The sequence below is a fragment of the Dunckerocampus dactyliophorus genome, chromosome 10, assembly GCF_027744805.1.
Source record: "Dunckerocampus dactyliophorus isolate RoL2022-P2 chromosome 10, RoL_Ddac_1.1, whole genome shotgun sequence".
Classification (NCBI taxonomy): Eukaryota; Metazoa; Chordata; class Actinopteri; order Syngnathiformes; family Syngnathidae; genus Dunckerocampus; species Dunckerocampus dactyliophorus.
The window spans coordinates 23132056-23145590 of record NC_072828.1 but is presented as its reverse complement, the minus strand read 5'-3'; the positions used below and the strand labels follow the sequence as shown (position 1 = coordinate 23145590).

The window sequence follows — 13535 nt, the reverse complement described above, 5'->3', positions numbered from 1 at the left end:
TCCCCTGTGCATCCAATTTTGCGCCGTGGGGGGAACACCTGAGTAGTTGGACTTCAATTGTTGGTTCAGTCCCCACTCAGTGATGGTTTGAATGTGAGTGTGAATAGTTGTCTGTTTCTATATGTGCCATTGATTGACTGGTCACTATTCCAAAGCCTTTAGCCTAAAGTCAGCTGGGATAGGCTCCAGCTCGCCGTGACACTGAATAAAGGATGGATGGATAGTTGGATGTGGAATAAACAACTTATGTAGTCACTTGCAAGCAGGTAAACAACCACCTCACCCTCTCAGTAATTACAGAAACCTGAGTCCATCACAGAAAGTTTCTCATCTCCCCAAACTCTGTGTGTGTCACAAGAGAAATGCAGAAAGCTCGTGTTTTTGTCGTCATGACTTGCTAACATGTTCTGCAGCTGTCGGGCTCGGTTACCTTCGAGTCCCGTCATTAGTTCTTTTTATTAGATTGTATCTTGATGGACATACACTACTCACAAAAAGCTTAGGGATGTTCTGCTTTTAGGATACATTTCAGGATGAACCTGCAGTAAAATGCACTACAGTAATGCCTTGTTTATCACAGTTAATTGATGAGTGATAAGTGAATTTCCATGAAGCAGAATTCTTTATTTATAAATCAAATATTTTCATAGTTACAGCATAGAAAACCTGTTTAAGAGCTTATAAATACAATTTTAACACTATTACAGCCCTCTAGACATGAGCTAACGCGCCCATAGTCACCTTTACACGTGTATTACCCAATATAGTCGACATAATAACAGTAAATAAGCCATTTAAGACATAAAGAAGACTCATGCTTGTGTGTTTTCTTGTAAAAGTGTTCGTTAGGGCAGCTGAGGGGCGGCAAGACAGGAAGTGACATTGGGGGTTCAGAGTAGAGTTTCAGCTTTGCATGGGTAACGGCTGCAAAAGTAGCCTGTGTTTTTATTAAGGATTTTTCTAAGGGATTATTGTGCCTGTTGTGAGATAATTCAAACCTGCAATAAAAGCCTGTTGTTCAGGCATTCAAGTCCGATCCTTGTGGGTCTCACAAAACATGACAGTAACACTACTGACACCTAGTGACCAGCGTAGAACACTACATTCCCATTCCATTAACATCTTTTGCATGCCTTATATTTATTTGTATTTTAGTCAATTTAGCCACTTTTAGGCAAAACAAAACATGTACCATTTGCTTAGATATGCTATTTTTTTTTTACTATTAAAAGGCCAGTACGATTTATTGACTGATACATTTTTGAAAAACCATGATAGAGTCAAACTTAACTTGACCTTCTCTAAACTTTTGAATGCACATGTTCAACTGTTCGGTGATTCAGTACTTTTTATACAACTTGCTGTTCTCTACCAAGGAGCTGAACGGCAATATTTACAACAGTTGTGTGATTCATGAATCGACGGATACATTTACACATCACTTTTCCGGTGTCTGTATCTCTGCTGCAACCTGCCAGTGACACCCAAAGCTCAGAAGCCACTTCCCTCTGAGAATATCTTGTTGGGAGCCTTGCAACGGTGAGGGACTGTTGATTAATTGTTCGGTGTCGTGTTGGTCTCATGATACCAAAATGTGAACATTATGATGAAGAGGATCGTTTAAATACCAGTTCTAATGAACCAGGACACTTGTGGATTTTGCCAGCGCTCCAACAGCAACTTGTGCAAAAGGTATTGAAACATTGAACAACCGGACATGTGCATTCAAAAGTTTAAAGACGGTCAAGTTGAGTTCACCTGTAAAGGTTGTAGTGAATTTAAGGTTCATTCTGAAATTTCACCCAAAAGCCGAATATCTCTGGACTCATACCCTACTTCTGATACTGGTTCCTTGGTAAGTGACTGATTAATTGCTTGCCACACAGATTGCAGTCTATCATCATACACTCGCTGTATGTGCAACAGTGTGCACACTGTAGGCATTAGCTGCCCAGAATGATAGAACATCCTCGGGTGATGATAACCATCAAGCAGCATTGCAAAGCTGAAGTCCCACACTAAAGCTGACGGAATGCTAATGATAGTGACCAACAGGCTGAACATCTGTGTGCGAGTACACAACCTCCTCTGGAGGTGTGAGGCACACCAGCCTTTCAATGGGTGAATTGTGAGTAAACTATCACATTTCTCACGTTCAGCTCTACCCAAACAATGCAGGAGTGATGTTACAAATGCTGAACGAATGCTTCGACGTTAGGCGTATTACCTGGGTCATGGAAGGGGACCAAGGCGAAGTTGTAGAGCGGTCTATTCGGCCGACTAAGGGATGTCTCCAGAATCTTGGACGCTCCCTCTATAACTTGGACCAAGTCGTCGTACATGGAGCCGGTCACGTCAAACACGAATGCGAGGGTGGATGCACCCTCCGGGATGTCCTCATCTGCGGCAGTGGTGCCCGGGTCTTGCCCGCTTGACAGCGCCACTGAAAGGGCAAAGAAGATCCACCCGACACGGGTGCCCATTTCAGCTCCAAAAGTATCGTCTAGAAAGTTTTTTTTTTTTTTTTTTTTAGAAATTTGAACCTAAACCAGACACGCTGAGCTTTCAAAAAGAACCAAAAAAGATACTGTAAATACACGTATTGCGCATTGATGCAGCTCGGTGCGCCGCTTCAGGTGTATGCTTTTAAACGCAGGGACCTGCGCGGTTCTTCCTCGCCTTGGATCCCTTCTCCTCGGCTCCCAGTAGCTCTTCTGTGTCTCTTCTGGTGTGAGTGAAGTGCAGAGGCAGTGGTCCTTTTTGAGCTTTCACATACACCACCTCTCAGCTGTCCAAGGAAAGCCTCCAAGAGGCACACTAGCGGTGGGCGGATCGCACCATATATCGATTGCATCGATACCAGCGTGATGAGATCGACATTTTTCAGTTGTTATGTTTATTTTGAGAACTTTCTGTGTTTTTGTTGTGTTGTTCAAATAAATTGTGTATGTTATGTGTATTTTAAAAAATGTTTCATGTTGTTTACAAACGGGGAAGGCTCAATAAGACAAGTTTTTTTTAATTTAGTTAAAAGTTAGTTATTTTTGCACTTGTGACTTGACTTTGCTGGGAAAAAAATGCGTGTAATAAAAGGGAATAATGTTGTTATTTTGTTGATATTGTTACTTTGGAGGTATACGGAGAAAGCGGCTCAACAAACCCAGGCTTTGTACTCAAGAGGCAGCTCAACAAACCCTGAATACCCCAAACAGAGTTAAACGATACCGCGACGGTGGTTATCAACTTACTTTGTCAAGTCCGGGTCTCGGCTTTGTGCTCAGTGCGCGTTCACACAAGAGGGGGGCGTTTGACGTCATATTATTCTACTTCTTCTGAAAAGCGAAGCAAGTAATTATTATGGAGCGCTATGAGGAGTTCCCAAAAGATTATCATTGCCAGAAGCATCGCTGTCGCCATCAGCAGAAAGAGGGAGTAATGCTGAGCGTGTAAAAGTTAACACTGATTATTATACGAACTATACCCGACTAGTCTTTTCATTTATGAACGCTCCACATTGTGCAACACGGAAATTTGATCCCTTATCCATTTTTTTAAAATAATAAATTGGAGCAACAACTGTCTTTTATCATCTTTGAAATATGTCTATATTTTTATATTTGACGGCAATAAAATGCTGTACCTCGTGGTGATGACTACGTGACACTGTTGTTTTCTGTGGCGGCTTTCTTTGTGACAAGTCGCTTAAGTATTTGGTGGCGTTGATTGATGCCTCCGAGTGCTTATTCCTCCAGCAAATATTGTAACGTAAGAAGACTAATGGGCTGATGACGCGAAAAATTGTTCACCCGCTTCCTGATTTCTTATTTTTTGCATGTTTGTCACACTTAAATGTTTCAGGTAATCAAACAAATTTAAATATTAGTCAATGACAACACAACTGAACGCAAAATACAGTTATTAAATGAAACTTTTTATTATGAAGGGAGGAAAAACATCCAAACCTACATGGCCCTGTGTGAAAAAGTGATCCCCCCCTTTTAAAACTTAATTTAAAAAAATAATTTAGATCTATCAGCCATTTCTAAAGCTTTGGGACTCCAGCAAACCACAAAGAGAGCCATTATCCACAAATGGTGAAAACATGGAACAGTGGTGAACCTTCCCAGAAGTGGCCGGCCAAACAAAATTACCCCAAGAGCGCAGCGACAACTCTTCCAAGAGGTCACAAAAGACCCCACAACAACATCCAAAGAACTGTAGGCATCACTTGCCTCAGTTAAGGTCAGTGTTCATGACTCCACCATAAATAGGACACTGGGTAAAAAACGGCCTGCATGGCAGAGTTCCAAAACGAAAACTGAACAAAAAGAACAGTAGGGCTCGTCTCAATTTTGATGATCCCCAAGACCTTTGGGAAAATACTCTGTGGTCTGACGAGACAAAAATGTAACTTTTTGCAAGGTGTGTGTCCCATTACATCTGGCCGCATTTCAGAAAAAGAACATCATACAAAGAGTAAAATAAGGTGGTGATAGTGTGATGGTCTGGGGCTGTTTTGCTGCTTCAGGACCTGGAAGACTTGCTGTGATAAATGGAACCATGAGTTCTGCTGTCTACCAAGAAATGATCATTGACTGATATTTAAATTTGCTTCATGATCTGAAACATTTAAGTGGGACAAACATGCAAAAAACATTTTCACAACATTATTTATTAATATTTCATATTGCATTTTTATTCCTGATGCTAGGTTCAAAAAGTGAGCAGATGTAGCGTATTCTCTCGGCTCAAAATCTATACCTCTGTAGAGAATTTAATCAGGGAACGTTAGCGAATCAGTGTGATCTCAAAGGCGCCACTCCCGTCGTAGTGCTACCCAAATTATTCTTGCTCCTATGTCCACCGGGTTTTCAATAAATGGTGACGCCATCTCCAAATGAGTTACACAGTGAAAAAGCGGCGCTTTCATAGCCCATTTTAAGCTGAAAGTCTGGACATAACCTGGTCGGGCCCAGGTTACGCGTCTAGCCCAAGTTACCATGGTGATATAACTGCTTTAAAAGAGAGACACCTTCCTTGTAAAGGCAAGCCCAGTTTCAGACTCAACAGATCTTGCTAACGTACTAAACTTACTTAGCAGTAGAACCCCTTTTCTTATATTGTTGTATTTGTATATAATAATAATAATAACATTTGATTTTGAAAGCACTTTTCATGGAGCTCAAAGGCACTTTACAATACAGCAATAAAATACATTTATAAAATATACACTTAAACAATAAAGACGGACAAAATCAATGTGAATCAGTGAGTTTAAAACAATAAACAACTAAACATACAATTGGTACCACTGGCGGGCGGTCAATTTGGTACCTGGGTCTTCAGTGGGGACCAAAGCGACTTAAATACAACGTCAGCAATACACCTGACTTTCTGCTCGTAACATTGAGCATCATGTAACTTCCAACAGTATTCGCTAGTGCTTTTAATCTGGCGCTCAGCCAAACGTAACAAGCGTAAATGGAACGGCTCGGTGATAAAAGCTTCAAAACCTCTACAGTACAACATCATCTGGAGCAGTTGAGAATCAATATTTATCTAGTAACATGACAAAAACTTAAAACTTTTAAGTAAAATCTACTCACCAGGGATGTTAATTTCTCCTCCTCCATCAGCCATTGTGTGCCTAACTTGCGTGTTGAACAGTTTTGCTCTGATCAACCAATCAGAAGACAGAAAAATACTGATGTCATTGTGTGCCAGAAGGCGAATCTGAAATCTGGCTGGTTACAGAAACAGCCCCATTGTTGTGCTAATAGTGTTTAAGGGGCATGGGCCAGCACTACTGATTCTGAAGGCCTTGGGCAGTTGGAACAAATACTATAATAAGTTGTCAATGTAAGTCAGTACCTCTGATTGTGTTTAGTCCAGCAGACAAGGCCTTGCAGGCCCTAACTGCACATCAAGGGATGCTACAGTGCTGTGTTTTCCCAACCAAAAATGCTTTTCTCTGGTTAGGAGTTACTTGGCTGCATGTCACTGAAAAATGTTTGAGAACCATTGTTCTAGTAGCAACCATTTACATTACTGAAACTATTCAACTTGATTATGCACCGTCCAGGAGGTACACCGGAGCTAACAAAAAACAGCCTTCCTGTTTGTGAGCTCTACTGCCATCTAGTGTTTGCAATCTGACCCGAAAACACATGCAGTCGTCAATCACAATTCACATTTTAAGCAAGTATTTATTCAGTATTTAGTAGTTTGTTGGAATGAAGAGTATTTTTCTAAATTACCCTAAAATGTTGATAAATTACAGATAGGTCAACATAATGACTTTTTGCTCAAATTAGATTCGATTTTTCCAATAAATGTCTTTAAAAATGCATAGAAAGTGTATCATTGTGTTCATTATATAAAGAAACTCGTGGGATTTTTTTTTTTTTTAATGCTGAACAGGCACGTGCACAAACATTTTGGGGGCTCAAGCCAGAAAAAAAGGGCACCCATTGCAAAAATTATTCAGAAAATTATTATTATGATAAATTCTAATAGGAATATATAGATCTAAATCATTATTAAATTAATACATCGTAACACATTATTCTGAAAATGTTAAAAAATAATAATAATAAATCAGTACTGTTGTGTATAATAATTAAGAGTGACTTACAGAATCTCTTCAAAGCTGCACACATTTAGGTCGGGGAAGAATTTGCACAAGAACTCAAATAAATGCCCCGTTAGATGAGAGTAATTTTATGGGAAGAAAAATTGGGCTCCAGCAGAAAGGGCTTTTTTCTCATGCAGGGCAAAGGGGCGGGGGTCTGACCACTACAGTACAGGGGTCTGTCTGTGCTCGTGCCTGATGCTAAAGCAGCAAAGTCATGACAATACCACAAAATCTGAGTCGCCACAATGTAAAATAAAAGAAGCACAACAAGCGAAAAAGATAAGCGATCCACAAAGAAAGATCACAGTTTCCATGCCTAAGAAGGAGTAGGAAAAAGTAGAAACTTCTCTATTCCTGTGAAATTCCTGCAAAAAATGCTTCGACATTGATGTCATAACGTATATAATCCTTCCAAGATATTTAAAAGGTTACCGTGAACAACAGCGGTTTTGATTTCAGGCATAGAGCATCATATCCAGGTATGATCATGGACTCACTGTGGTAAATTCAACCCACCTCTAAAGAGCCATCCTTTGAAAGCCGAGGAAGATCCAGGAACGCCACCTGACACCAACCATGACCTGGAGAGGAAATTACTGTAAATGCAAAAGTCTTTCATTTGCCCTCTGTCCTGACTTAGTGTTCAGGGAGATTTATGACCCCCTACCTCTTTAATCCTTTTCTTCCACACCTGCAGGTCACTTGCTTCCCGCCGACCCCTATGCCACCTTTACTCGCTATGGTATGGTTTCTTTGTTTCAAACATGTTGAGCAAGCGACATAGAGGAACATCACGTGTTTACATGAGCACAGTTCAAAATGTTCAAAAAGGTGTAGAAAGAAGACACGGTTTATTTCATTCTACCCCTTCTCGATGTCTCCGAAATAAATAAAACTATTCTACAATGTGCATGCTTGGCCACTTTGTAAAGAAAACACAATGCACAGGGTCTTATGTAAAAGCATATTTTTAATAGCCCTTTTCTATTAAATTGCACATATACGTATACTGTACACGTATGTAACGTAAAGCAGCTGCTTGTTATATGGCAGGGGCGTCAAACTCGTTTTCACCGTGGGCCACATTGCAGTTATGGTTATCCTCAGAGGGCCACTTTTTATAATTCTATTTGAGAAATTCGTGAATTCATTATTACATACATTTTTTTATTATTAAGTAATAAAAAAATAGTCATTTTAAATTGGATTTGACAACCAAAAAATATAAGGTTTTATGTCACTATTGACAACAAATACATTTAGCAAGAAAGACTGTCTTTTTGATTAAAAAAAAAAAATTCAGTTGTTTTTGTTAGTAATGTTAATTTTGTTTTTACTTTATTATTTTATTATTTATTGTAAATGTAACGGTAAATGTTTATTAAATTATTGTAAAAATATGTTTTAAATATTACATTTTTGATATTATTGTAAAAATATTTTGTGTATATTACAATCTTTACTTATTTAAATATATTTATATTATAAGTAAAAATGACAGCATACAGCATAGAGTACATATAAAAATGCAATAATATAAATATAATTTTACAATACTATAAAAGTAAAATAATGAAAAATAAAGCTGAAAAAAGTAGACACAATTAATATTAATAACAAAATTACAATGTATACACAAACATTTTTTTAAAATAATATTAAAATAAGTGTCCTTTTGACATGCATTATTTCAAGGCTTTCGCAGGCCACATAAAATGATATGGCGGGCCAAATCTGGCCCCCGGAACCTTGAGTTTGACATCTGTGTTACAGGGGGACAGTAAATGTAGACTTTGCTGAAGAAGTGTTATCAAACACACATTGTACTAAAAAGCAAATACATACCTTTCCCTTCTTGCCCCTGATCCAGCACTTCTAATTATTTTCACCTTTTACGTTAACTCAAAAGAAATCAATGCATCAATAATATCCATCCATCCATCTTCTATGCCGCTTATCCTCACTAGTGTCGGGTATGCTGGAGCCTATCCCAGCTGAACTGGTCACCAGCCAGTGACTGCAGGGCTGCATCAGTGATATATCATATGATATAGCAGTAAGGTTGTTTTTTTGTTCCAGGGCTCCCCCTGGTGTAATTGATAATACATTACAATAATACGGTGTAATTGAGTTTTCAGCCACAAATTCCAGTGGTTTAAATAGTTCAACAACAAGTACAAGCTTTAAAAAGCCGCGCCAATAAAAAGAAAAACTTAATTGATAAAACATACGACTTCTCACGGCCCGAATAACACATGCTTCATGAAATGTTCAGCATGTGGCTCCAATGTCATAATTTCCCATCTGGCAACATTGGCCTGCTAAACTAGCCAGTGCTGCACTTAGCTTTGAAGGCTCCAAGGCCCTTTTAAATGTCATAGTTCAAAACAAGCGCCTTTTGAGAGATGTGTGTTTTGCTACATCCCTTGTCATTATGAATAACTTTTATAACAACTTGAAATACAACCTAAACATTTGTCCCAACTTTTGTAATTGTTTCTTAAGAACTTCTTTTATGTCTCACAAACTCCGAAATGATGAGCACATCTGACAAGAAAGCTCTTTTTTTTTTTTCCATGTGTTCTTTCAACTTGAACTGCTTTGTTCGGGACTTCACAAGCAACGGTTCAATTGGAATCATTTACAAGGAGAAAGATGAAATTGTTGGGAACCCCCCCCCCCCCCCCCCCCCCCCCCGGCAGAAATAGAAAAAATAGCTGAGAATAATATCAAAATATTTAGAGAGAAAAGTCATACTTTAACAGGAAAAAAAAAAAACGTCCAAATTTTACAAGAATAAACTAAATATTATGAGTCTTTTTAGTAGAATAGATTTAAAATATTGAAGAAAAAAAATAATATTATGAGAAACAAACCAAATTAAGTTTTAATTTTAAAAAAATTTGGTTGGGAAAAATAATCTATAATAATCTATAATAATCTAAAATAATCTATAGCATGGGAATAAAGCCAAAATATTATGGGAATAAAGTCATAATATTACAAAAAGAAAATTGACAAAGACTGGGGTGGGGGGGTTCATAATAATAATACCCTTTTTCACCGAAATCACAAAGCTGAGATGCATTTTTTTCTTGAAATATTTATAACTTCTGAGTATATCCAAATGTGCTGCTTTCCAAAGTATCAAGGAGGACCTTGCACCCCTTCATTTTTCAGTAAGTGGCCCTTGGTGGAAAAAGTTTGGACACCCCTGATAGATAATTGGGTGTCACAGTTGAGTTGGTCTTAAGAAGCATGGAATTCATAATTACTCAATAGAGTCTCACACTGTGTCACCATTTAGTGTGAGCACCATTGTTGCATCCTTTCATTTTTCACTTTCTGGCCCCTCAGTTTTAGTGTTTAAAGGGGACCTGTTATGCTTTTCCTGCTTTGTGACCTATAAATGTTGTTACAATGTTGTATTCTCGTGTGAAAGATAAATAAATCTGAAGGACAGCACGGAAGTCAAAACATACCTTTTGCACAGATTGTAAGTTAACAACTTATATATCTTATATTGTATCTTTACGTTACTTGATATTACATCTTATACACAGGTATATAGTATATAAAATATGTATTTCAGTCACAACTGAGAAAAAAATGGTTGAGTACAACCATTTGTTGCAACATATGTTATCATGTGTCCACAGTGGTCATCGCTGGGTGTTGAGGAACAAGAGAAATACTTTGAAATGACGCATGCAGAGAAAAAGATCCATTCTCAGCTGTGCACTGACTCTTACGGTGATGGCAGCTGTGTGAGTGCAACATGCATACACACCTCAAAATGTGAGGGGAATGCAGACTTTCAGCTTTTAAGGGAAAAACCGATTTCACAACGTGGCGTTTGTTGTTTTGTTTTGTTTTGATGTCGTGCAGAGTGCCTCTTTTTGAAGGGGTTCAGTATCCATCCATTTTCTATACCGCTTCTCCGACACAGTAGGTCGAGGGGAATGCTGGAGCCTATCCCAGCTGACTTCGGGCGAGAGGCGGGGTACACCCTGGACTGGTCGCCAGCCAATCGCAGGGCACATGTAGACAAACAACCATTCACACTCACATTCATACCTATGGACAATTTAGAGTCACCAATTAACCTAACATGCATGTTTTTTGGATGTGGGAGGAAACTGGAGTACCCGGAGAAAACCCACGCACGAGCGGGGAGTTCAGTATTGTTTTTGCAATTTGTACAGTTCCGAAAAAAGCAATAATGATTCTGTAACCAATAAGTAAATTCATTCTGAGTCCTGATAGCAGTTTACTATCAATCCAGATATTTAATAATCGCTGCTGGGCTGAAATGCATCTCTCTTTTGTCCCTAAATTACACTGGAAGTTAGAACCACCTCCAAATGCAACAAAAAAAAAAGTTGTTATGTTCCGAGACCCACAGCAAATGGCGAAATACTGCGAATAATGGAGGCAACCCTAAAAACGTAGTGATTGTCATGCAGAGCATGGGCGGGCTTCACACATGGTGACTCGCCTACAAGCTTTGACCATCGGAGCCGGAGATTCAATCCAATAACATTAAAAAAATGGGAAAATTTGTTGTAGAAAAAAGATGGAGTGGCCTCGAAACAGTCGTGGGGCCTCATTTATAAAACATTGTATATTTACATTCTATAAAATCATGCGGCAAACACTTGTACGCAGTGTTCTCATTATAAATGTCACTTGCAGTCAATTGTGCGTACAAGATCTCAATGTCATCCCACAGTCATGTAGAAATGGGTCATGAATATTGTGTATCCATGAGGGGAAAAACAGAGAAGAAGGCAAAATTTGCAGTGTGAAATAGAGGTGCTCCTAAAAATAAAGGTTATTTTTATACTACAAAAATGTGCAAAAATAAATGTTTTCATTGAATGTCAATTTAAGAAGAAAAGTCAGGCGGAAGCAAGCAGTGAAAACCTGACAAAAGAACATGACCTTGGAAAATGGCTTCTGGCTAGCAAAGCAGCTTGCTGATTTTGGAGTAACTGCACACTTTTTACCCCTAGGGGGCGCTATTCTACCGATATTTTAAGATTAAGCGCACGTCTATTTAAAAAAACTGAAGGAGATTGAATAATTGAAGTGAGATGCCACTTTTCTTTTTAATTAATTCAGAATACACACGCAGCATCGCACTGAATTGCCCCAAGGATTATAGGGAAGATTTTTGTTATGTGGGCGCCATTGGCACCGATTTACTGCTGTGGAGTACAAAGATGAATATTCTTCAGCGTGAGGGTAATGTACACGGAAACATTCAAATGTGAATCCAAACCTCAGTGACCAAAACGCGCACTGTGATGCAGGAGGGGAGCATACATTGGCAAGCACTTTGCATAGCAAACAAATGTGGGATGTGTCAAGCTTGGTGGAAATGCAGTGGATGTGATTGCATAACACGTTTCTTAACATAAATAAGTCACATCACTTTCTCAACAAGGTTCAGAGGTACATCCTGTTCCTCACGAGCTTTTGCAAGACAAAACAATGAAAGAATAACTCACATACGGTAGCTAGCGACTCATACCCTCACAAACAAACACGTCATTTTATTGACAAAAGTATACTGCCTTCATTCGTGGTGTCTAACAAAACAAAACAGTCATCTTAAAGCAAAGTTGAGATAGTAGACGCTCCAAAAAGTAGCCACTAAAGTTACAATTGAATATTTTCATGAAATGTCTTTATTTGCATACGTTGGTATGGACATCATCCTTCCATATCAAAATTGATTGGATAATTGCATGCATGACTGAACAGAGGCCCGTTTTCCGGTGGGCAAAAAAAATTAAACCATTCCCGACGAGACCAATCAACGGTGACTATTATCTCCAAATGCTGAATGAGTACGTTGTTCGTACTCTCAGAGTATTGCCGTGTTTTCGTCTTCAAGGAAATGGTCGGTTGGCACGTGCTTGGCAGGCCCAAGATGGTGCCCCACCACACCGGAGGAGAACTGTAACTGATGGGCTGACAGAGCTTTTCGATGACCGTGTTATTGCTTTGAACCGCCCTGTGGAATGGCCATCTCAAATCAAAAGTGCATGTGACACCACCACATGACCCAGACAACATTGAACAGCGAATCAGAGCTGAGGTTAACGTCCTCCGGAGGGACAGGGGAGTGATCGGGCGAGCAGTGCGGGGCGTGCGGAGGAGAGCGCAACTGTGCATCCAAAGAAATGGAGGACTAAGTTGACAAAAACTTCCATCCATTACCCCAGTGCAAATAGCATGAAACAAAGGGTTAATCTGGGTATCGCAGCGTAGAAGAACAAAAATACTCATTTTGCATCACAGTTTAAGGCTTTTCCGTAAATTTTAAGTCTCTAATTCTTTGAAGGAAATTTTTTTGCCCACCGGAAAACGGGCCTGTGTTCAGTCATGCATGCAATTATGCAATACATTTTGCTACGGACCGAAGGATGATGTCCGTACCAAGAAACATTTCATGAAAATGTTCAATTGTAACTTTAGTGGCTACTTTTTGAAGAGTCTACTTTCGTACCTTTAAAAGGCAAACCTGTTCAAACTCGTCAAAGCTAAGTAAAAGTTCATGCGGTTTTTCTGTTCTGGAAGATAGTGTTGCATTAAGCAAGTATTAGAAGTATTTGAAAAGCTGGCAAATACACTTACAGGAAATGAAAAATGAAGAAAATGGTGGGGCCTGCTCTCAGGCAAGGATTTCTACAAGATATTGGAATGTGTGTGCGGGGGGATTTTTGTCCATTCGTCAAGAACAGGGGTGTTCAAAGTGAAGTGGTTCGCTTTTTTATTGGGACATGGGACACTGTAGAAATGAAATTAAACACACACACACATACAAAAAAATTATTTCAAACATATATACAGTAATCCCTCGTTTATTGTGGTTGATTGCTTCCACACCCGA

The 13535-nt window shown here is 39.1% G+C and overlaps 1 protein-coding gene across 6 annotated transcripts in view; it reads right to left on the bottom strand.

Moving 5' to 3' along the window:
• hmcn1 (hemicentin 1) overlaps positions 1-13535 on the bottom strand; it is a 146904-nt gene that overhangs the window by 96228 nt on the left and 37141 nt on the right. For 3 of the 6 annotated variants that reach the window (XR_008572707.1, XM_054789955.1, XM_054789958.1), the window contains exons 2-3: positions 7151-7215; positions 2228-2443 (exon numbers count right to left, since the gene is read on the bottom strand). The exons of 1 other annotated variant lie outside the window; for it this stretch is intronic. Coding sequence is in view for 3 of the 5 variants with exons in the window: in XM_054789955.1 (XP_054645930.1) it covers positions 2228-2443; positions 7151-7215 (281 nt within the window). In the remaining 2 variants the exon portion in view is untranslated. Of the gene's footprint in view, positions 1-2227; positions 2444-5606; positions 5675-7150; positions 7216-13535 lie in introns of those variants that run through there. 2 more of the 6 variants (XM_054789957.1, XM_054789959.1) reach the window with 2 other exon arrangements.